We start from the raw sequence: 24393 nt of genomic DNA, 5'->3' as shown, positions 1-24393 counted from the left end.
TTCTTCTTTTTTTTTAAAAAAAAATCGCTTTTATTTTTACAATTCTATTTCTAGTCTTTGTTACTCTCTCTTCTTTTTTTTTCTTTTTTCACTTCTTTTTATTTTTTATTTTTTACTCTTCTATCTTTATCTTTTATTTTTAAAAGACAAATATCTATATGATATATAAATATTCAAAAAATATACAAAATAAATAGACATACAGATCTGCATATGTATTTACGGTAAAAAAACATGCATATATATATCTGCATATGTATTTACAGAAATACATATCTGACTCACACGTATATATAAACATATATGACACAAAATCTCTATGATAAAATGACAATTATATACATATACATAAAGATAATAAAAAAATACATGATAGATATCTTAAATAGTAAAAGAAAACAAATAAGTACATATGTTACCCTCTAAAATGATATAGTATGTATAGTTCAAAGACAAATCCACCACCGTATAAAATACATATAGTTCTACATATGTATTTACAGAATACAAACCTGATCCATATGTATATTCTTATTTTATATGAGTCACTTTTGTATTTCGCAAACACATATGAAGATATACAGTATAGTTATGTTTGTTACTGTTTAATATGAATATGATATGTATATCGTAAATACATATGTATGTTTTATACCGTAAATATATATCCAGATCTATATGGCTATGTATTTTATATGTTTTTTGAATATGTGAATGTGATATACATTTTTGTCTTTTCAAAATAAAAGTTAGAGATAGAAGAGTAAAAAAAGGAAAAAAAAAACAAAAATATAAAAAGAAAAAAATGAAAAAAAGAGAAGAGAAAAAGAAAAAAAAAAGGAAAAAAAGAAAAAGAAGTGTAAAAATAAAAGAAAAAAAGAAACAAAATAAAATAAAGAAGAAGAAGAAAACGAAAATAGAAAAAAAAAAAGATATGAGAAAGGAAAAAAAACGAAAAAGGAAAGAAAAAAAGAGAAATAGTAGAGAGAAAATAAAGTAGAGATGAAAAAAAAAAATCAAAATAAAAAAATAAAATGATAAAAAAACATGATGAAAAAAAACTATGAAGAAAAAAAAAGATAGAGACATAAGATAGTGAAAGATAGTAATGATGTTTTATTTTAAAATCTTAAAAATCATAAAGATAATTATCTTTAAATATGAAAAAGAAAAAAAAAGAAAACAAAAAAATCAAAAAAACGAAAAAGCAAAATAGGAGAGAAATATAAGATAGAAAATAAAGTGAAAATAAAAAAAAATGATAAAGAAAATAAGATGAAAAAAAGAGGGTAAAAGATATGACTATATTTGGGGGAGATGAAACAGTGGAGTGAAAATAGGAAAATATAAAGTAGTGGGAGTAAAACATGTACTTGCCTATTTAATGAGTAAAATAATGCTACTCTTGCTATAAACTGTAATTTTATAAAAGTATTGTTATTTATTATAATTATAGTCTTAAGTATGTTATTTTCTGTAATTTTTTCTTTTTTTTTTTAAGGAATTTAATCACATTTCTTTAAGATTTCTAGAAAATCGTTTTTTTGGTACAATCTTAATTAACTTTTTGAATTTGCTAAATATTTAACAAAAACAAAAGATACTTTTAATTAATTTTTTAAATTTTTTATACGTATGTTAAGAAATCATAAAAAAAATTATTTTATTAATTTATCTTTTAAAAAAACTTCTTGAAAACTTTACAAATAAGTAACTAATTATAAAAATAATTTAGAAAAAAATTTAATATGTTTTTTTTGAATTTAATGAAGTGATCAGTTAATAAGATTAAGGAATACTTTTTACTAAAAATTAAAGAAATGCACAACTTACGTCTTCAATATTACAAAAAATTTTAATTTCCTAAATATATTATAAAAATTCCAACATAAATATAGAATGTTATGTATATGTTGGCTATGTTATATATATTAATAGGGAGGGAGAGTAAAGTAATTAAAAAAGTAAGAGGATATTTATGTTATTTATCTTACGTTTTAACCAAATAAAGAATCAAAATTATTTCATGATATAAATTAATTATTAATTTCCTTTGAATGTAACATACCACGACCATAAAAACGCGATTAAGGGCCTTTTCGACCATAAAAATGTGATTTCCCCATTTCAGTTTTGATCATTTGTCACTTATTATTAAAACTGAAGAAAGAATTGCAAGATTCTTTTGCCCAAATAATCAGTCTTCACGATGCGTCACAAAGCAGGTACTCAAATGGCAAAATCATTCGACGCCCAAAAATACCTAAAGAAAATCGGACTAGGTAAAGAAGATTATCACTTCTGGAAGCAAGTAGGCAAAGCATTACTCTGTACCTACACTCTCTTCGGCGTTGCTTGGGTATGGAACGAGACTTCACCGTTAGGTTGGTGGACATTAAAGCCAAGGCCAAAGGAGGAAAAGGAACTAGCACATCTATACGAGCGCAGGAAGTTTCCGTATCCAGGTGATGAGAAGGCGATGGAGGAGTTTGTTGCTAAAGGTGGAATGATTGGTACTACTATTGGTCCTAAGGGGATTATTGAATCGGATAAGGATTCGTATAATTATCAGAAAGTGTTACAAGATAAGAAAGTTGACCAGGAAGCGTTTAAGCTGTGGACGAGGATGAGGAACGAGGTTATTACGGAGCTGCAAGAGAAAGGGTTTGATGTAGAGTGAGTTAATTTAGTTAATTACTGTTATCGGATTCGATAATTTCGTGTGTTTATACCTGAGTTGCGTATTTTAGGCCGTGCAAATTTACTATGTATTGTGAATTTTGTAGTTGGTTGTTTTATTGTGGGGAATTATGGAATAATACCCGCTTTGTGGGACTACATTGGGTGTGTTCTTGCTGTTGTTGTTTTAACTATTTTGAAGAATCTTAGTAGCTCACCGAGCTTTCACCTTGTTCATGGGTGAGGGTTCGATTCTCCACCTAGTAATCCCTTTCCACGCCCCGATTTTTTGTTTTTAATAAAAGGTTTTAACTATTTTAGCTCAATCAAGTGTTATCTCGGCTGTAATGGACCTTTTCTATTTATCCTACTTTAATTTACAGAATGTAATTGAGTATTCACTTTAGTTGTAGTACCTACATTACTACATATCCTTTTTGATTTGCCACTTTTACATCAATTGATATGATGCTATACTTGTGAATACTTTAGTTTGTTTGTTCGAATGTGTGCTGAGTGACTATCTTAAAGCTTTGACCTGGATCTACTTCTTGTTGTGCTCTCGTAATCTTGTAATTGTTATATACTTATATCGTAGTAGAACTTGTTTTATTTGTATGGTTGTTCCTGCTTCTACTCACATCGTAGCTGGTTTGGTTATCTTGTATAGAGAACAGAACGCATCAATACCATTCATGTCATTTTCTTTCTCTCTGAAATGTTAGAACTCGGAGTCTCTGCATCACTGAGTTTGGATTTATTCATGCATGCTAGCTGATGTTTTAATATGATAAATGAGTTGGTAAAATAAACTCACACACATTCATACTTTTTTTAATACAAGAACTATGGTCGCTTAGATTTTTGCCTTTTTTTCATTGTAATCCCTCTACAGTTGAATGTTGTTAGAGAAGAGCAAGCTGTATCTCGGATGAATTTATGAATAACTGAAAATAGCCATGGCCGTGTCTGAGTTTCAGATTTCCAACAGGAAATAGTATGCCAAAGTAATTGGTATTGCAATCAGCATGCCAAAGATTACCCTGCAATTAGAATGAAACCACATAAAAATCATATCTTCTTAAAATGTTCTTAGTTGAGGAATTGTAAGTTTGAGATGGTAATTGTATGTCATACCCTGTACTTAAGATGGTTGGATGTATGTTATACTCCTTAGCAAACACAAAAGGAACGATTCCTTGGGGAAGGGCTGCCTGCAGTACAAAGTACAACATTGAGTAATCTGCCATGAAAATTGACAACAGAAAACGATGTAGCTTCACCTGCACTATAGCCAATTTTAGGAATTTTCCCCGTAGTCCAACAGCAATAGATGAGATTGCCATGAGAACAGGTCCTAGAACAAACTTCAGTGCCATTGCTAATATTGCCTTTTTGGTTCCGCATGCTATTATACTAGCTTGGGATGCCATGAAAACACCTGTTGAATTAGTCAATTTGAGTTTCTGGCCATTTTTTATTTTCAGTAATTCTCTAGTAATTCATGTGATGAGTGCTTATTTTCTGTTGCATACCTATGCTAAACATTGCCATTCCTAGTCCTCCATCTGAAAGTATTGATATTGATCGTTCAACAATTTTTGGCAGATTGACTCCCCACCTGCACTTCATTTTGTGTGAAAAAATAAGTTCTTTGATTTTCAACATGGAAGTTTCTGTATAAGATAGGTTTTATGTTTCTAGAGAGGCTTAGTAAGACTTTACCTGAAGTGTATGCTTGACCAAATGATACCGGCCAGAGTTGCGTGTGTATTAGGATTTGTTATGAGTTCCCTTCCAACTGTTAGAAGAATTACCATAGTTGTTTTCTTCCTTAGGGATCTGTCTTTTGCTTCCTCCTCCCCGTCCTCTTCCAGTTCTTGTTCTCGAGGGACCTCAAGCTCAACTTGCAGGGCAAAAATTAATGTATAACACAAAAGAGCATACATGATGATTTTTGCATAAATAGTCGGCAGGTTGCAATGGTCATGATCAAAGCTACTAATTGCTATCTTCTTCTTCTTTTTGTTTGTTGGAGCAAGGGAGAGGGATTTGGGGGGTAAGGGAAATAAAAAGCAAGCTGGATGGTTGCATCACATAGTAATTTGGTTAGTTGGGAACTTCTGGGACCAACTATGGCTAACTTTCTACTTTTTTTTCCACTGTTGAAGGGGTTGTCTCAGTAAACTTGTTTGTTTCATTTGGGCGAGTTGAAAGTGGTTTGTTTCTCACAAGTAGATGAATTGATTCATTGTGGTAAAGCAAACTTATATTTCGTTGAAGAATGAGCTTTTGCTGCCAAACTACATTAATAAGTTTTTGGGTTGACCTATGTTGTTTAAGAGATAGCAAGTGGATGGTTCACTCCTCTAATTTTGAATTTTGACTAGTTTTGAAACTGGAAAAGGAACATTTCAGAAATTGAGCACTGTCATGCTTCACAATATCAAAATTAGTTTATCTGGAGATCATATGATACAGGCTAACTGAAATTAGTGGGGCCTGGAATAGGATTCTTTCTTCACTTATCACATTTACAATATATTGTTTTTTAGTTCTTAACAGTTAAAATTGGAGTGCTTTAAATAGGTTCTGTTACACGGACACTGTCCAAATAGATATTTTATGTTTAGGAACCATTATTTTGTTCACTGCATACATACCTGGTACTTCTGATGGCGATGTCACATAAGATTCTTTTGTTGCATTGAGCTCAAACAGGAGTAGTAGGAGGTTGTACCAAACTAAACTCTGAAGTGCAATTAGCTGCGCTAGTAGTTCTGCTGCCGCATCACCAAAAATGGCCTTTATTAGCGGGATCCCCAAGATTAAGGTGTTTGGAAGGGTGGAAACTGAAAGACCTGTTATGATCCAAGTCAGGCTTCCTTTAGGCTTCAGTTTGGCGAAAACTGCCAGTAGAAAGACAGCAAGAATTTTTTGAATGAAATCTGCTACTAGAAGCTTCAGGTTTACTTTGTAGAGGTTGCTTCCTGATATCACTTGAAAGGACAATAAAGGTATTGAAAATTTTGCCACAAACTTGTTGATTCCAGAGCATTGCTCTGGTGAAAAGAGTTTCCACCACCTTACAGAGATGTAGGCTATGATCATGACAACATATAAAGGTATGGTAGCTGCCACAACATTGTAGACATCACGTAGGGTTATCATAGTATTTCTTGTAGATTTTCATATGTCGAAACCTTGGTAACAGGGTCTTTTATGCTATTTGGCTTGCTTTATTGGCATCTGATAGGAAAGTAACCACTACATCTTTCGGCTGAAGCTTTCTGACTAATCTTTTTAAGTTTTATCCCAGCATCTGGTGGTTATCATATATGAAAATATATACTAACCTATGTCTATGTGGGTTCACAGACATTGCAGAAAGTAATTTGCTTTTTCTGTGTGTGTGTGTGTGTCCCCTTATATTACCCACCTTTTTTAGGCTGAAAATTTGATATTACTGATGCTTACCATGCTCAAATGCCAGGTATCTAATCTTGTTTAGTTAAAAGTTAATTCTAGTTTTCTTCATGTGGTTAATCCCTTTTTGCTCATTTCTTCATGCGGCATAGGTGTTAACCTATACCTATCTTATAGACTGAAAATAGTAAGCTATACAAGCTTTAATTTGTCTCCTATTCTGTGCCCCACATGCACTTTATTTCACTGTAAGATTTCATTTAGGAAGAAGAGGTATTTAACTGCACTTTATATGCAGTGATCTTTACTGCACCAAAATGCCTTACATCGACTATTTGTCGTTTAACTTTGATGGCAGCAAAATTCAGGGGTGAAAATCTGTCAAGTTATCCTGCCTAAATCTCCATTTATGCACTAGCATAGCCTTTAGCTACCAGGTTATCTGGAAAAGTAAGCTAGGAGAATAAAGAAGTGAATTGCAAAAGAAGTAACTGGCTTGATGAGTAAATAACGTTTCTGAAGTAAGAATTTTTGCTATATATGGTCAAAGTTTTGGAATAAGTATTACAGGGTTTTGCTTTTAGAGGTATGCAATTTTGTCAGGCCAAGTTCTGGTGCCTCTTTATTTATTATTCTTTTGTCATTTTTGATATACTCCACTGTTAGACTTGCAATATGGGGAATCTAGCCAGGACACACCTACTAAAAACCATAATCTCTTTTCCCCCTTAGTTAATTTAGTTTTCTTCTTCTTTTTTTAGGGAGTGGGGCCTTGAGCTGAGGATCTATCAGAAACAACCTCTCTACCTCTGAGGTAGGGGTAAGGTATGCATACACTCTATGCTCTGAGACCTCGTTTGGTGGGTTTACACTGAGTATGTGTTGGTTTTAGGTTGGGGAACAGATTTGCTTGTGTCTTAAAAGACAAATTATTTAGCAATATTAAAATCAAATGGATCTGAATAGAGTGAAATGAATACAAAAGACTCGTGGTTGATCCTAACTATTTTCGAATTTGAGGTGGAATGAATTGACTGATCTAATGTTCCTCATGGAACTTTTCCTGATTCTCTATATCATTAACATTTGGAATTTTTCCAGGGTTGGGTTGGGAGGAGCAGGGTTGAATCCCTGTTTAGGCGCTTTACGGGTTCAACTTTTAATTTCTTATCATGGAATCCACTTTGTTTTCAAGATTATGGATTCATGTCTAATATTCCTTGTATAGTTGATTTTTACATTTAATTCATGCTTCTTGGAAATATCAGTTTCAGATGAACTCGGTAAAATAAAGCTGTATCTGCCCCCGAGGTGGAAGGGTTATTTGACTTTCTAATGATGATGATTTGCAGTTCTGGATGTATACTGTGATTCACTTGTTGACTGTTTATATAGTATATATTTTCTTCTTTCTGTTATGACTGTTTATATTGTATGTTATGCTTTTAACTAGTAAACTATTCTTAGAGGTAAGCTTAAGCTTAGCACATTCTTTCCTCTCCGGAAAATGTGCAGATCACTTTTTCTGAAAAATTACTCCTTTTGAAATGGTTTTCCCTTGTTAAAGAAGCCTTCTTGACCAATAGACCCCTTTTTTTTTTATGAAGGGAACCGCAGACGCTACTCTTTGGATGCGCATAGGATAAATCCCACCCTAGTGTAATGAAGATTTATGAGTGATGTCATTTACATGATCTAATATGTGCATTGTTTGTTAATCCCACATTGAATTGGATATAAAATAGGATCAACCAATGGAGAATTAAAATACCCTGGCATCTAATCAAATGATTCCCAAGTTTTTGCACTTTTTATTGTATAGTTTTTTTTAGGGTGTATTAATTAATTGGTATGAAAAATATGTCTCTGTAAATAAACAAATAAATAAATAAATGATTTTCTTACTTATTTTTTAGTGTTTGATAAAAAAAAATAAAAATTATTATTGTTTTAAGAACATTGTATGTAGCTAATAAAAACACAATGTGGCGTGGGTGGGATGAGGAGTGGTCAAAGGATGGGGTTTAGGAACGTTGGGGCACCTAGAGTGCAAATTGTTTCCCCCATTTCTTCTTTTCAACGCATTTTTTTTTTCCGATAATATTTTTGAACATATTTTAACCAGTTAAACATGAAAAAATTTGAATTTCTCCGTACCAAACACACCCCTAATGTTTGCAAAAATAACGTCCAGCTTTGAAAAGAGACACAATACTTGCAAGGAGTTTTATTATAAGATCTACCTACTTCCATGGGTGATTTTTATATTTCCATTTATCAGTTCGTTTAAGAGAAAAAAAATCAATTAGGTTAAATTTAAATTGTTTGGACATTTTGTCTAATTTAGTACCTTTTGTATTAAAGATGGATGTTCATTTTTCAGTATGCTTAAATAAAATTTCGACCTCTAAGATCTCCAGAAGCTATTGCATTTTCAGCCTAAGATCTCTTTGATCTTGGTTGTCATAATTATATCTCCTCTATTGTTTAATGTGGCATAAATCAACATGCACATATGTACTTAAAGGGAAAGATCCATGTGTGGTTTATTAAAAAATTCCATACATATTTGTGGGATGTTTATGAAAGTAAAATAAAAAGAAAAAGACATGGACAAAAAGCTATAGAAAGAAAAAGGAGTTAAGTAGTTACTCCCTCGTCTCAAATTACCCGTTTCAAAATGAGATTACATATTGATTAAAAAAAATAATTAATAATATGTCTATTTTACCATATATCCCTATTAAATGATGTTTATATTTTACTTCCTCCGTCTCAAATTACCCATCTCAAATTTTCTAATTTGATGTTCCATTTTACTTGTCCTTTTTTCATTAATTAAGAAGAGACAAATTTTTCTATCATGTTTTACCCTTTGCATTAATTACTTTTTCTTCAAATTAAAATCATTTAATAGGGGTACAATGGTAAACTAGTCATGTTATTAATTATTTTGCTTAATCAATATGTCATCTCCATTTGGAACGGAGGGAGTAATTTGGAGAAAAAAGTAATTAATACAAAGGGTAAAACAAGGAAAAAATAATTATCTCTTCTTGATTAATGAAAAAAGACAAGTAAAATGAGAAATCAAATTAGAAAATTTGGGACGAATAATTTGAGACGGATAGAGTAGTAAATTATATAGAGCAAGAAACATATATCCTGGGAAGCGAAGGTAAAATTTGAAGTTTATGTATTTTGAAATTGACACTAAATTTATAGTCATCATAATTATTGGACTCACAATTAAATATACATTTAATAAATTCTAAAACAAAAAAGTTTGTATTGTTTGCATGTCCTGTCTAAATTTAGGACCTTTTGTATTAAAGATAGGATTTTCATTTTCTAGTATGCTTAAACAAAATTTCGACCTCTTAAACTTTTTCCTCCATACCAAACAATCACTAAATAGATTAAAAAAAAAAGTAAAGATTTGTTTGATTAATTGAGGAGTTAACATTTGACCTTTAGCAAAGACAAAACAATAAAACGTGGCAATTATTATTCTGTATGTATTATATGCAACAAATTAAAAGAATTGGTGAGTATTCCTTGTAGAAGGCAGAATCATCCTAATCCTACTAGGAATCAAATTTTATTCCTACAGGGATTTTAATTCCCTTGACAAACTTATTATAAATAGAATCTACTCAAATTTATTAATTGAAAATCTTCTGTCCTCTAATTGTCATTGTGTTTAATGGGAAGTCACGAAGAAATAATTCTAGACGTCCTCGGCAGGCACCCCATGAAGTCTCTTCTTCGGTTCAAGTGCGTTTCAAAGTATTGGAATACATTAATCTCTGAACCTTACTTTAAAAAGAAGCATCTCAATATTCATGCCAAGAATCAGAACTCGCAAAAACTGCTTATCGGCCAAGCATACGATGCTATAAGTTTTTACTTCTACTCTACCTCTTTATCCTCGTCGCCTTGTTAAGGATATACGCAGACTTGATTGCCCTTTAGGCTCTAAACCATTGCATGGTAGAGTCTATTGTTGTTGCGATGGTTTGTTTTTCATTGGGATTTGGTGTAAGGTTGAAGAAGATCAGCCATCCATATTATTGTTATGGAACCCCTCCACCAGAGAGTCAGTAATACTTCCCAGTCAATCAGAAGTTCCACAAGAGGGCTATACTTATGGTTTGGGATATGACTCTACTAGTGATGACTATAAGATCCTTGGGATTGACCGGTTTGACGAAGTGCCGGACGAAATTCTATCACTTAAAAGTGGTATTGAAGAAACCTCAGGTAGGATGAGTAATGTTGATATGTCAGCAAGGGAATTAAGTTTGGTATTTGTACATGTAGCATTTCATTGGATCGGTTGGGAACAAGAGCGTTCGATTGTTTCATTTAAAATTTCAGATGAGATATATGGAGAGATACGGGTTGCCACGGCTTCCCTACACCCTCAGAAGGGCTGAAAGGGGTGTATCAGTGTTGGAAGAAAGCCTTTGTGTTTATCATAATGACAAGATAAATTTTGATTTATGGGTAATGAAAGACTATGGTGTCGAAAAATCTTGGATGAAATGGTTCACGTGACCAAGTAATGGAGCTTCTATTGTCATACCAATATATAGGTTTTCAGATGGCGAAGTGCTACTTAGCTGCTATTGTTCGAAAGGAACAGCGGTATATAGGACATCTAGCAATCGAATGATAATATGAGTCGTATAACCATTCAGGATGGTTTGGTTTACACAGAAAGTTTGATTTCTCCATACTTTGGTTACCAAATAGTGAGTTGACCATCTAAATAGTAAGTATGATTCGCATTACTTAGTGCTTAATGTAACTCCATAATCTTTATGCACTTGCAATATTCAAAATCTCTACGATTCTTGAAATGCTTTTACTCTCCTGGCATGATATTCCTATCCTCTTCTTTGTTTTAAGATCATCTCTTGTTATTAATTTACATATAATGTGTGCCTTTTCTATCTAACACTTTGCCATTATGTTCTTGATGCACTTATCTTATTCTAAGGTACGGGTCTCGGCCTCTCTCTCGCTCCAACGAGCTTATACAACTTGTCAGGGGCGGAGCTAGCTAATTTGGTTACAATTATTTTATATGCATATATAATAAACGTCGAACCTCTTTGCTAGTTCATCTATTTACTTTTTTTATATTTTGAACCCCTTACTTAAAATCCTCGCTACATCTCGTGCAACTTTCTATTCGTGCCTTTATATAACATCCTAATATAATTTTTATTGAAATTATATTATGACAATCAAATATATTTTTGTAATAATTACACAACCTAATCATATCATGATGTTACTAACACGCTCTAAAAATTTTATCATCTCATGTAGATTAATAAAAATACTTAAATCCCGAAAAATGAGCAAAATTTAGCTACTCTTTAGCAAATTTCTATTACGTTTTTAGTTCTACTGCAGATTTCCTTTATTTATTTTTATTTTCTAAAATCACTCTACAAAGTAACTTGGCAGTTATTCATGTTGATGTGTGGTATGGATTTTTCTTCTCTCTAGATTTAAATCTTTTTTAATTAAAAAATTAACTATGCGGAAACTTACTATAAATATTTCTCATGATGTTTTAATTAATATTATAAATTTTACCAAAATAGATGTGAGATGATAAGTTCCGGAAGAAGATTACTTTTTACTTCCTCAATTTTCTTTTTAGTTGTCAAATTTCACCGAGAGTCACTAATTTTCGAAACTAAATTAGATTAGGTTAATTCGGTATTTTCAAAATAGAATTTAGATATTAAAAAATTATATGAAAAGTATTATAAATTACAATTTTTCTGATATCAATGTGATTAAAAGAAATACATTTTAAAATGTTGTTTAAAATTTATGTCGTTTGACTTTTAAAAAGTAAATTATGACAACTAAAAAGGAACGAAAGGAGTACAATGGAGATTATGATTAATGTACGTGCTCTAAGCATTGACTATGTGTAATGTTTGTTAATCCACATTGAAATTCGTATAAATAGCTTATATCAACCAACTAATTAATGTAATTTTGGGCTTATTTTGGACCATAGCTAGGCAAGTAGTGTATTAACCATAAACTTTTATAACGTGTTTGCCTTTGAAAGAAATGGCTATCCGCATCTTACGCTATTCTTCATCAAAATCATTTAGTATTTAAACAACATTTTTTCATTAACAAAAGACACATCTCTTTACGTTGTTGCTTTTTTTAGGCTACAACAAAGAGGGTCTAACCCCTAGAAAATAAAAGGGTTCGACCCAATAATTAAGACCTTCTTTCATAGTTAGAAGAAGAAAAAACGCACGACAACAAATTCCTTAGAAAAAATCAACTAATTAAATCATTATATTCTTTAATGGAAGCAACTAACTTTATATATTTGTCTTTGTTACTATTTTCCACATTTTTTGTGGCAATAAATGGGCACATTGGTGAGTTTGATGAGGTTTGGAGGAGAAGAGCCCAAGAAGCAGACGAATGGGCCCAAAAGGCCTATAAGCCCGACCCGATGAATGTCACTTTTGCATTTGCCAAGCAAACTAAGAAGTACGTTAATTAATTAATTTCCTCCCTCTCTAATTTCTATTTATAAAAACATCAACAATGTTTAATTAGGTGCCATTTGACCATAAAAGATGCTTTGAAACCTTGCAATAGTTCTCTTTTATGTTAAAAAAAAATAAAATGTTCCCTTCAACAAATTTTCCAAAATACTACTTTTTGTAATAACTTTTTTCATGCAAATGGCTCTTCAATGATTATTCTATATAAATTACATTAAATATGACACCATCATGCAATTTGGAAAAGTAGCATTTTTTCTTTCGGCTATATATAGTAATTTTTATGTAGATTCTTATCATCTAATCTAACTGAGCAATAGATGGTTGCATTGAGCCAAAAATTAGGATATTTGACCCTCATATTTCAAACGCTTTTTATTATTTTCTACATATTGTAGCATTTTAGGATTTTTATTTTTTTTGGATGTTATAATGCGAAAAAAGGTCAAGAATGCAACTTGACAATGCATGAGCCTTTGATCCTTTGGCATTACATAAGAAGAAAAGATTTTTTTGGAATAAAAAATTCAAAATTCATTCTAGCGCCATCAATTTATTGTTAATCAGAAACAACCTCTCCACTTTAGAGGCAAGGTTATCCTCCATGTTATCGTGGTTGACTTTATTTTGTGATCTTTCTAATACAAAACAGAACCGTGACGGAAATAAAGGAATCAAGGGTACCTCTAAATGGAACAAGAAGAGAGCTAAGAGGGAAAAGAAGAGACGATGGTCCTTGTTTAGCCACCAACCCAATTGATAGTTGTTGGAGATGCCAAGGAAATTGGGCAGATAATCGTAAAAGGCTAGCAGATTGTGCAATGGGCTTTGCAAAAGGTACCACTGGTGGAAAAGACGGCGAAATCTACGTCGTAACGGACAATTCCGATGACAGTAGCAACCCTAAACCAGGAACACTGCGTTATGGTGTCATTCAAAAGCAGCCATTGTGGATCATTTTTGCTAGAAGCATGAACATTAGGCTAACACAAGAGCTCATAATGCAAAGTGACAAGACTATTGATGGTCGTGGAGTTATCGTTCACATTGCAAATGGAGCAGGTAGTTATTGAGTTCGCAATTAAATATTAAATATTTATATTATTTAGCTAATAAAGTTCTTTTAAGTACAATAAATATAGGTTTTATGCAACAGGTAGTAGTCATTTTCATGCTAGAGTTAGTTGTCATTTAATCGAAAAGTACTTACACTATCAATTTCAGTATTTCTATCATTTGATCAGCGGATCCTTGATAAACTCTTAAATTATATTATGTGGCGACAGGTATAATGTTGCAGTACGTGAAGAATGTGATCATCCATGGTCTGCGCATTCACGACATCCATGTAGGCAGTGGGGGGATGATCAGGGACGCAGTAGACCACATTGGACAACGAACACAGAGCGATGGAGATGGTATTTCGATATTTGGTTCGTCGAATATATGGGTGGATCATGTGTCAATGAGGAGTTGTTACGATGGGCTTATTGATGCTGTTGAGGGATCCACGGCTATTACAATATCCAACAGTCACTTCACTGATCATAATGAAGTGATGCTTTTTGGTGCAAGTGATAGTTCTTCAATTGATCAAAGGATGCAAATAACTGTGGCTTTTAATCATTTTGGGAAGAGATTAATACAGAGAATGCCAAGGTGTAGATGGGGTTTTATTCATGTTGTTAACAATGATTACACACATTGGAATATGTATGCTATTGGTGGCAGCCAACATCCCATTATTATTAGCCAGGGTAACCGTTTCGTTGCTCCTCCTAATGACGCGTTCAAGAAAGAGGTAATCAATCAAAAAATCCCAAAATAATTTTGGGAATGAATATAACTTCTATATACCCACAATATAAAAGAATTTGCACACTCGTACTAACCATCCATCGAGAGTGAAATTGGTAACTAGGAAGAGTTTTGTAATATCAGTTCACCTGAAGGATAACTATAGTCAACCATCCACAAAATGTAGGAATCCTAACTGGGAAAGTAAGACAGGTTGCATTACTACAATACGTTAAGGTAAAAGGATAATTTTTAGTATTGTTCATGCATATATGTTGAATCTCTCCAAAAAAAAAAGGAGGTAGGTTACTTGGTAGCTAGTGTAAAAATTCTCTACATTGTCGGTGTATACGAATTATATTTATAGTTTTGGTTTATGTACTAGTGCTGATCTTTACATTTGTATTTTCGTGCATATGCAGGTAACAAAGAGAGATTATTCCCCAGAATCAGTGTGGAAACAGTGGCCATGGAGATCACAAGGTGATCTATTCATGAATGGAGCATTCTTTGTTGAATCTGGAGATCCAGATTGGACCAAGAAACACTTTGAACTTTTTGATGGGATTTCATCAGCCCCAGGGGATCAAGTCACTTGGATTACAAGGTTTTCAGGGGCACTAAATTGCAAGATAGGACAACCTTGTTAAGAGTGTTTTTATTTCTCCTACACATACATATTATCATCATAGCAAAACCATTGTCATCATCATACGTGTCCTTAATTTTAAGTACGTTGTATGTATTTACTGTATCAAAATTCCTTTGTAATTTTGAGTTGTTAAGGACTACAAAAGCACAACGAAATGAAAATTGCAAATTCGTACCAACTACGTAGCTTGTATTGCAACTCCCTGTCAATGTTTTGGTTGGCCAATTCAGATGCAATTTCTATATCAGTACACAGTTCGTTGAACTAAGGTTGTGTTCTGTACGGAATTGATCAAAAAAATTTAAAATATTTTCATTAAAAAGACAAGTTCCTTGAAAATTTAAAAAAGAATGACCCTGTTGATAAAATTCTCGTCTCCAACTACCCCCGACCACATACCTCAAACCCCCTCGCCCGCCCTTGCCCCCACCCAATTTTTGGCGAATCCACTTTTGGATGTCTTGTAATGTGGCTGTTTATATTCATGTTATGTTTACGTGGAATTGGTAACATGACAGTGTGTTAAACGTGCTTGAAAAAGCAATTTATAATATTAATTTGTGTAATACCTAAACAATACTCAGCTTCTCTTTTGAACATTTGAACTGAAGATGATTTGACTCTAAGTCGGAGATTTTCAAACTTGCACAGAATAAACATGAGGCTTAGAAGGGGTTTCAACAACTTTTGCAGCGATAATCATGTAAAGATCAAGGACAGATCTACAATGCTACTTACGGAATGTGTATTCCCGTAAACCCGATAGCTATTGCACGGTTGATGTATTTGACAATGATTGCACTAAATAACTAATAATTTTTGGCTATTACACCAATTGATAACTTGAGATCGGTGCACGAATACATAAAACTTCAAAACCTAATAAGCACACCAAACTACCTTATAATATCCTGAAAACACAGGTTAACATAACTTGAGCAAACAGCTCCTAGATTATCCTGCTACATAGGAGGAATATAAAGAAATACTCCGGCGAATGTCACGACAACTATATTCGTTATGCTGTTGATTAAAAGTGCCTCTCGACACCGATTTCTCATGTGCCCCGAAAACTTGAGCTTCACAAAAACATTAGCAGCGAGCACTTCTGACTACGAACCACCACTGCTGATTAGGCACGTCAACCTTCCAAGTTCCACTCTCGATCTAAATGAATTTGCACTTACGAACTCCCAGATTCATCCCCTGAATCCATGGCAGTCGGCTGAGCGCTCTTGTAACCACTGATCTGCTCGGTGTATCGTTTCTTATCTGCCTTGGCCATTGCCTCAAAGGGTTCTTTCTCCTCGGCTGCAAAATCATCAATCCGACAAGTGAGCCAACGATGTGTCAAATGCCCTTACAATAAAATTATCGAAGAAAATAAAAACAGAAAACAAACATGACCAGCATTGTGCCAACCGCCCTTAAATATAACATAATGAAGCAAATAAGACAAATATCAAAACGACACAAAAATAACTAACCTGACAGCTTATTCCATCTCTCTCCAAGAACCTTCCCAACCTCAGTGAAGGAGATTCCAGGATTACTTCTCTTCACATTCTGCAAAAATAAATCGAAGGCAAATGAATGAAACGTCACAACCATGATGAATCTCAAAAGGTAATCCCCCAGCAAAAAGTCACACCATCTCAACAAAGAAGCAGGTTATCATACAGTAATAGCATGTGGTTGTAATTTCCATCAAACCAGATCAAATTATAATAAACTTATTTCAGGTAAATTAATGACAAATGAATAGAGAAAACTATCACAATGATACACAGATAAAACAGGAATGCTTCCCCAAGGTCTTCAAACAGTAGTTATCGGATGGGCACTTGCTGCAAACATACCCAATCAGCTGCTTTAACAAGCATCACAAACATTTTGCAAGTAATGAAACCAAAAGGATGATTAGTCTGAAAATAAAACAATTTTGGATGATTCTTTGCTTGAACCAGAAATGATCAAATTAGAAAAATGAGACGAGCTCATGTAAGTTAGGAAATGCATCATAGTTCCCAGATCACATCATCCAGTCAAAGGAATTAGAGAGTTGAGCATAAGCCTTTGTGAACTCTGCTTGTTATTCCTATAGTCCCTATAGAAAGACAACCAATAGACAAAATTGCTAGTATGTTCCTAGTTAAAATCATTAAATTTTTTTTAAATGGGGAACATGTTGTAAACACATCTTTGTTTAAGGGATTCTCTATAATGGGATTATGGGTTCTAGAACTTTAAGTCTGATTTTATCAGCTTGATTTTATCAACTTTTAAGATGATGCATGCATCGGTTGTTCTGAGTAGCCTGGATGTGAGGAAAACTAGACTTGGGTACGCCATATTGGGTGCTTTTTTTATTCATCTGGTCAGGAAAGAAGACCTTATTTCTTCAAAATGAAACACTATCTTTTTCAATACCTCTCAACACAAAAGGCTGGGGTACAGACCACAGACTGCGGGGAGAAGTAACTGATTTACTAAGAAAGAAATCCTGTAACAAAATATGTACCTCTCTTTCATTCTGCGAGAAAAACATGAAAGCACTAATTGCCCTCTTCGGGGCATTTGGATCCTTCTTCTTTTTCGGTTTTTTCTTCTTCAATCCATCATCGTCTGCCTTTTTCCTGCTTGAAGATGGCTTTGACACAGTAGCATCCTTTTTGGGCTTCTTTTTTGCAGGTTTCTGAAGCCACAATACATGATTGTTAGCTCATATTCTTCCAATTTACAAATTAGAACTCGAAAACATATAAATGTAAGAGGGCAATTTTACCTCCTCGCCGCCACTAGCACTGGCATCAGAATCATCCCCTCCAGACTCATCAGTAGGAGACCCTCCATCATCCTTATCAAGGACAAAATCTTCGTCCTGAAAAGGTTATGAATGTCAAACTGCATTCCAGAAAAAGATTATCATGGAGTTTAAGAAGATGAAATTTACAAATAGGCATGTTTACCTCTTCATCACTATCATCTCCACCTGCTTCATTCTTAATACGCTCGAGATGTGGATCAACGGCATCATCGTCATCATCGGGCAACACCGGAACACCTTCTGTAGCCCGGGCTTCGTTAAGGTTCATTATTTTCAGACCCTTTCCACTGCACTACCCAATAATTGTGTCAGAAAGACCAAGTAGACTTGTAAAACCCCAATTGAAAAAGAAGGCGGCCTGGAATTCAAGCTAAACCTGATGAAATCAAAAAGATTGTGGTACTCATTTCTCTGGATATTCCGGAAAAGATGTTCTTGCTCGGTCTTCAGTCTAATGAGAAGATCAAAGTAATGCATGTTGGCTGTTCCCGCAGCGTGCCTCTCAAACTCCACATAATCAATCTAATTACATATGAAATAAGTCAATTTAAAGAATGAGAATGTAAAACTCCCAAGATCTTAAACCTTACAGCAACTTGAGTATACCTCCTCATGCAGTATAAGAGTTGGTGGTTTAGGTAAAAAGAAGAAGCTCTTCTCAAGAGGATAGAGGAGTCCATCTTCAGCTTTCAATGAGGACTTCACCGCATACCCATCTTGACTGCTACGGAACTTCCCTGGTTTAGTGACTTTGGCACCAGACAAGCCACGTAATATTTGAGTAAAGATGTCATGGATTAGACCCTGGTTCATAAGTCAAATTAAATGTTATTAAATAAACAACACCAAACATGCGTTTATAAATTTAAGCAATGAAAATTAAATATAATAACCTGCATTTCTTTTTTCACAGTTGAGGCAAATCCAAATGACGAAAAAGAAAAACCCGAAAAAAAAAGAACCAATTACCTTGTAACCTGTAAGCAGCCTATCCTTATATTTCGTATTTAAAAGATCTTCACTTAAAGCCAGCGAAAGGTCCACCACATTGTCTGTCTCAAACTGGTAAGACAAAAAGTCAGCAGGTTGATACCAAAAATAGAATATACCTCATTATCCAATAAACATCAATCAATACCTGCAATACAATGTGCGGATACAAAGTTTGGCCCTTCCTAATTGGAGGATCAAGAGTGATAACTACTAAAGTGTGCGGTTGGTTATGCTGCAAAGGCAGAGAAGCCACATTTTCAATACAGCAACTTAAAAGCTAAATGAAGACAATTTCAAAAGACTTCATCTCGAAACTAAAAGGAGTAGGCATAACTAAGACATTGACGAAGTTGCTAAGAGGAGGATGAACATAGAATAACCTTCGGCAACAAAAAAATACGGACGACGCTGCTGTACTGAATTTTAAAGTCATTGGCTTGTCCTTGTAAACGCAAAAATGAGAGATGAAGTTCAACATTATAACGACCCCTGCAGCATATGGGTACATGTCAATCACTCTGAAGCAAAACAGCATATAGTAACAACGACTGACATGAAAAGCGCTTAACCAACCTTGGAGTAAGTATGGCAATGCCATCAAATGTGACAACAGCTTCCTCACCTCCAGCACCGACATCAGCCATTAACATGATTTTGTCACGAAGAACCTAACAGGTACAATCAAATTACTCAATCTCAACCAAGAAAAGTTACCATGTGATGGAAGCGATTTAAGGATCCTTCCACAGACTTCAAAGAATTGAATTGATACAACTTCGCTTACTTGAGCAGGAGGTCGGTTTTCATCACCAACAAATTGAGTGTTTGAATTAGGGATGTGAAAGCTGATTTCCATCAACGAGTCTTTCTGCAGTCAATAGAAGTGTGGCTCATTAAGAATAGAGCAGCTTCAAAGCATTAGTCAAGATGTGTGTCATTCAAGTAAGAATTGGGCATGACAACCACATTAGGAACACATTAATGTCAAATGAAAAGAGCAATCGTGGAAACAGCAACCTCATTAGCCCCAGTTGTATCATCTACATGGAACTCCAACATGACATCATTTTTTCCTTGAAGCTGTGTTTGAGAAACATCTGCTAGTGATATCTCAAATGCTTGCTTAGAACCAACAAGAAAAGAAAGCATATTCCCTGCACAAAGAGAAGCAAAGTCAAATATGAGTGCCTGTGTGCAATTCCAAATAAAATTAATGTTCCATATTCTCCTCTTTGCCTTTGCACCTTCTTTTTTAGTATTTCTTCCTAAACTTCAACTGCTCCGTGTCTATTTAATTAGAAGAAATCCTTCAAAGATTATGTAAAAATGTCATTAACAGTGCCCCATGTAGACAGAAGAATTACTAAGGTAACAGCTCTTTTAAGTATTAATTCTTGCTTCCACAGATGATCTGTTGCAAAACTATTGAAAACAATGTGTGGTGTGAAATTTCCATTTAGACCACTCTTGCTCAGACAGTTAAGTTGAAGGCATAAAAAAATAGTTAAGGTTAATTTCATTAACTACAATGCATTTATACGAGAAGAAAAAACATGTATGTTGAGCATAAGAAAATCAGGAAGCCAGTGAACTCATGAAGGAAGCACATATCCTAACCATTTAGATCAACTTCTCCCCAATTTTTTCCACTAATTGATAGCTGCTTCTCCTCTGGAGATATCCCGCAAGAATTCTGGAAATAGGTGTTCAAACTCGAAACATCCTGCAAAGCAGTAAATACACATCCAAGGAACATCAAAAACTGATAAAACAAGATAATAATGTACGAATGGACTCAATCCCACAGGTTCTCCAGCTATCACATACATTGCAAACCTTCAGAGGTATAAACTGGTATAAATAAATTAGAGATGATCAGCTAAATAAATTAGAGATGATCAGCTTCTACCAACATCTTAATAAGGAAAACATCTTTCCTTTGGCTTCACTTAACTCGGAGCTTTGTTCCCCTTGTTTCTCTTTCCCTCACGGCCTGTAATTACTGTAGTGGAACTGAGACACCAAGCACTACCGGTAGCCAGTTCCAAACTAGATGTGTTAGGTGTCCGAGTCACCCCTAATTCAACTAAGTACCAGTCAACATGGTAAGATTGATAACCCTTACGAAGCCTGAGGTGTCAATTCCCTGGGTTTTTATAAATCAAACTATTTTTAAGTTGCTAATTACCATGTACTGAGTAACCTAGCACTAAAATTTCCAACATTATTATGGCTAATTGTCTATTCTCCCCCCATTGCTTGAGCTGTTTATATTCCAGTATAATAATGGAATAGTTCAAGAAGCTGATAAACTGAAACTTACTAAAAGCAAAATAAAAGATTTACCTGGTCGCGAAAGCCAGTAAATTTGTAATAAAGACCATCCTTAATCCGCACACCCAGCTGATTAGTTCGAGGAACTTTCATCCAAGTAAGGCCCACTATATCGTCCTTGTCCACTTCCACAGCCTTACCACCACCTTGTTTCTTCCATAATATACCTCCAGACTGAACCTTGAGCTGCCCTGGATTCTGCATTTCTCAGAAATAACAAAATAATTACGGGTAGCTACCTCCAAACAACAATCTTCCTACAAAGGTAACATTCAAGATACTTATGTTTTCCCCTTTTATTTCTCCCAATTGGGTCCAAAGCAGATGGAAATGTCCCACAAAAACACTCAATTCAAACTTAAAACTACCAAAATACTAAAAGACAGAACAGAAAATTAGGTTTTGCAATCACACTACATCAAATTCGTCCACATATTGGAGCTAGGGTTCCAAGTGTCCATTCTGAAAACAACAAAAATAACAAAATACGGAAAAAAAGGGCTTTAGAAAACAAATTGAAAAAACAATATTAGCATAAATTAGGGTTTTCAATCAATTACGACAAATCCGTCACTAAATAAGAGCTAGGGTTCCAAGCATCCATCTAAATACAACAAAAATGTTGAGATTATAACAAAAAGCAAAAATACACTTAAATTAATATTTTTTTTACACGATCATAGCATAAATAAAAAGTCTAGGGTTAGGGTTTTAAGCTTGAACCTAAAGAAGCAAACAGAAACCATATAGAAAACCATCGGAAACTCAGAAATAAGCAACAAAGAGAGCCAAAAAAAGTGAATTTAGGCGGAGAAAAAGAAGAACTTACAGTGCCTCCACGGCCGCCGAGGGAGATGTTGTTGAACAAGTGACCGTCCGTCATTGCTCTCTATGTGAAAGAAATGAAATGGTGCCAGTGAGAGGCGCTGAGGAAAAGGTTTATATAGATGCACAAGTACCAACCTCCTCCCGCGCGAAAATGTATTAGGCGGTTTGGGATTTTCGACCCGACCCGACCCAAACAGAAATCGACTTTTTGTGACTTGCTTCCGACAGAATGTAACTCATTTTTACAGTGTTAGTAACCTACTTATATATCAAGAAAATTTTAATCGAGTATATCACATGTGTCCTACAAGAAATGGATACCGTAGATGTGAAAAGATTAAAATTGATTATTTGAAATATCATAAATTTACTAGTAAAATTTGTATAATAACCCCGAGTAGTAATTAAGATAATTGTTTTGAAAAATATATTAATATATTCTAGAGTAGAATGACAAAATTAATAAAATTTCATTATAAATGCATTTATATAAATATCCAGAACTCAATTTCAAGATGTTTTCTATTCAAAATTCCCTTCTCGAATCTAACTTTTTCTTCTTTAGTTAATCCTATATAATGAACTTGAACTAGCAAAAACTTCTTTTTCAATTTAAATTTTCCTCTACTTCTCTATAAAACATTGAATGGAAAATAAAATAACAATAACAATAAAATCTCCAAAAGTTGGTTTTCAAAATGACTAAGAACTTTTTTGAATAATAATCGTTCGAGAAATTTATTACTTTATTCTTTCGATTCAGATAATGGTATTTATCGATCACATAGTTTAAGAACTTTTTCTTAAAAATATATGGTCTAAAATAAATTAATGACTTTCATAAAACTATAAGAATACAATAAAGAATAAATATTTTTAAAATATAAAAAGTTACCATTATTTTTCTTAAAAAGCTAAAAAGAAAAAAGGAAGCGTATAAATGATGTCCCAAGGGTGAAAAAGTGTGTTCCAAAGTCGAGATGATGGAGAAGGGAAGATGGAGAGCAAGGGATTCATGTAAAGAAAAATATAGAAAGCGTGTTACGCTTGACAAGTGTATAACTACTCAGAGTTATACTTTAAAAGAATCGAGACCTATCAAAAACATCATTTTTATCCTACAAAGTCTCCAAATCTCACGGGATATATTGTATTGTTGTTGCCTGAGTTGTAATTGGAAAGTGTGTCGTGTTACACTGTTGGAACGGACTTCCTCCCTCCCTCCCCACCATATTAGTTAAGGTTACAAAAATTACTTGGTTCAATATACTTTTCATCTTATAAAATCATGATGAAATCAATTAGCATAAGATCACTCATACAATTGCACCAAGAATTCAGAAATCATCGTCTTCAAAAGCAGTGAAAAATCAAAACTCGAAATCCTCAAAGTTATAGCCAGAGAAGAAGAAGAGCTGAGCAAAGTTTTCAATCCGTGTCTCAAAATATTAATTCTCTTTTGCTTCCAACACACACACACAGTGCTACATAACATCTTTGACTAACTAAGACTTCTAATATGTGATGTAGATATTTTGAAATGCCGAAGTAAGACATTTATAGATGAACTCAGAATTCCAAATTCTAGTTTAATAAACAAAAGATGAACTATTTGGGGCACAATCTTGCACCAAAAGCTGGTAAAAATGATCACAAGGTAGCAGAAAAGGAAAATATCAAGACAGGACCAAGGGAGTAAGTGCCAACTGCCGTACATCCATATGCCTCAGATTCTTCCTGATTTTCACTAATTTCTCTTGCTATCGTGGAAAGAGTACTTAAAGAACAAAAGCTGAGCCTATACCCATAATGCCAGATGAAGAGCTAAGAAAATTAAAAAGAAATATTATACCAAGAATCTGGAAATTATCACTTCCATAAATATAAAAGTAATCCAGAAACTATCATGAGAGGTTCTTGATAGAGCAATAAGTATCACTTAGGCATGATGTTCTACTGCTCTGCCCAAAATCTAAGCACTGATCACTAATAAATCCAGCATAAAATTCTTCACTTTCTTTTATTCAATTTAGAGATTCTTTTGTTTTCCTAACCCATTGTGCAAGGAGCTAATTCACAACAACAACAACAATATACCCAGTAGGTTCCCACAAGTGGGGTGTGGGAAGAGTAGAATGTACGCAGACCTTACCACTACCTCGTAGAGGTAGAGAGGCTGTCCATGAGACCCTCGGCCCAAGTGCAACAAAACCAAGTACAAGGAGAAGAAAACAATGGCGAAAGTATGACAATTAATATGGAAAGCATCACAGGAATGAGCGAATTCACAAAAC

The 24393-nt window shown here is 33.9% G+C and overlaps 4 protein-coding genes across 4 annotated transcripts; 2 read left to right on the top strand and 2 right to left on the bottom strand.

The window, feature by feature from the left end:
• Positions 1-2066: 2066 nt before the first annotated feature.
• LOC107860555 lies at positions 2067-3080 on the top strand. The gene has a single exon (XM_016705950.2). The coding sequence runs from the start codon at positions 2210-2212 to the stop codon at positions 2678-2680; it is 471 nt and encodes a 156-aa protein (XP_016561436.1). The 5' UTR covers positions 2067-2209; the 3' UTR covers positions 2681-3080.
• Positions 3081-3355: 275 nt separating this feature from the next.
• Positions 3356-6786, bottom strand: LOC107860554 (auxin efflux carrier component 8). The gene is made up of 6 exons (XM_016705949.2): positions 5343-6786; positions 4405-4585; positions 4215-4300; positions 3963-4120; positions 3817-3893; positions 3356-3722 (listed from the first exon to the last, which is right to left on the bottom strand). Exons 1-6 carry the CDS (start codon positions 5848-5850, stop codon positions 3656-3658), a joined length of 1077 nt encoding a protein of 358 aa, XP_016561435.1. The 5' UTR covers positions 5851-6786; the 3' UTR covers positions 3356-3655.
• Positions 6787-12274: 5488 nt separating this feature from the next.
• On the top strand, positions 12275-15295 carry LOC107860553 (probable pectate lyase P59). The gene is made up of 4 exons (XM_016705948.2): positions 12275-12651; positions 13321-13730; positions 13955-14469; positions 14888-15295. The coding sequence occupies exons 1-4, from the start codon at positions 12461-12463 to the stop codon at positions 15113-15115; spliced, it is 1344 nt and encodes a 447-aa protein (XP_016561434.1). The 5' UTR covers positions 12275-12460; the 3' UTR covers positions 15116-15295.
• A 605-nt stretch (positions 15296-15900) lies between these two features.
• LOC107860552 (FACT complex subunit SSRP1) lies at positions 15901-22629 on the bottom strand. The gene is made up of 16 exons (XM_016705947.2): positions 22101-22629; positions 21284-21469; positions 20555-20660; positions 19955-20091; positions 19722-19805; positions 19511-19605; positions 19318-19426; positions 19083-19169; positions 18914-19006; positions 18551-18748; positions 18321-18466; positions 18087-18231; positions 17903-17998; positions 17639-17812; positions 16605-16683; positions 15901-16428 (listed from the first exon to the last, which is right to left on the bottom strand). Exons 1-16 carry the CDS (start codon positions 22152-22154, stop codon positions 16301-16303), a joined length of 1917 nt encoding a protein of 638 aa, XP_016561433.1. The 5' UTR covers positions 22155-22629; the 3' UTR covers positions 15901-16300.
• Between the last annotated feature and the right edge of the window lie 1764 nt (positions 22630-24393).

This window comes from Capsicum annuum, chromosome 2 (genome assembly GCF_002878395.1).
Source record: "Capsicum annuum cultivar UCD-10X-F1 chromosome 2, UCD10Xv1.1, whole genome shotgun sequence".
Classification (NCBI taxonomy): domain Eukaryota; kingdom Viridiplantae; phylum Streptophyta; class Magnoliopsida; order Solanales; family Solanaceae; genus Capsicum; species Capsicum annuum.
This window is presented reverse-complemented; position numbering and strand designations above follow the sequence as displayed.

Excerpts from the sequence above, each read along its gene's own strand:
- LOC107860555 (XM_016705950.2), top strand. The coding sequence starts at position 2,210 with ATGCGTCACAAAGCAGGTACTCAAATGGCAAAATCATTCGACGCCCAA.
- LOC107860554 (XM_016705949.2), bottom strand. The coding sequence starts at position 5,850 with ATGATAACCCTACGTGATGTCTACAATGTTGTGGCAGCTACCATACCT. Across the intron at positions 4,586-5,342 it reads ATCGCCATCAGAAGTACCAG|TTGAGCTTGAGGTCCCTCGA; the intron begins GTATGTATGCAG and ends TTGCCCTGCAAG. Across the intron at positions 3,723-3,816 it reads CCAACCATCTTAAGTACAGG|GGTAATCTTTGGCATGCTGA; the intron begins GTATGACATACA and ends TTCTAATTGCAG.
- LOC107860553 (XM_016705948.2), top strand. The coding sequence starts at position 12,461 with ATGGAAGCAACTAACTTTATATATTTGTCTTTGTTACTATTTTCCACA. Across the intron at positions 12,652-13,320 it reads TTTGCCAAGCAAACTAAGAA|AACCGTGACGGAAATAAAGG; the intron begins GTACGTTAATTA and ends AATACAAAACAG. Across the intron at positions 13,731-13,954 it reads TCACATTGCAAATGGAGCAG|GTATAATGTTGCAGTACGTG; the intron begins GTAGTTATTGAG and ends ATGTGGCGACAG.
- LOC107860552 (XM_016705947.2), bottom strand. The coding sequence starts at position 22,154 with ATGACGGACGGTCACTTGTTCAACAACATCTCCCTCGGCGGCCGTGGA. Across the intron at positions 19,806-19,954 it reads ATACAACTGGGGCTAATGAG|AAAGACTCGTTGATGGAAAT; the intron begins GTTGCTGTTTCC and ends TATTGACTGCAG. Across the intron at positions 16,429-16,604 it reads GAGATGGAATAAGCTGTCAG|CCGAGGAGAAAGAACCCTTT; the intron begins GTTAGTTATTTT and ends ATGATTTTGCAG.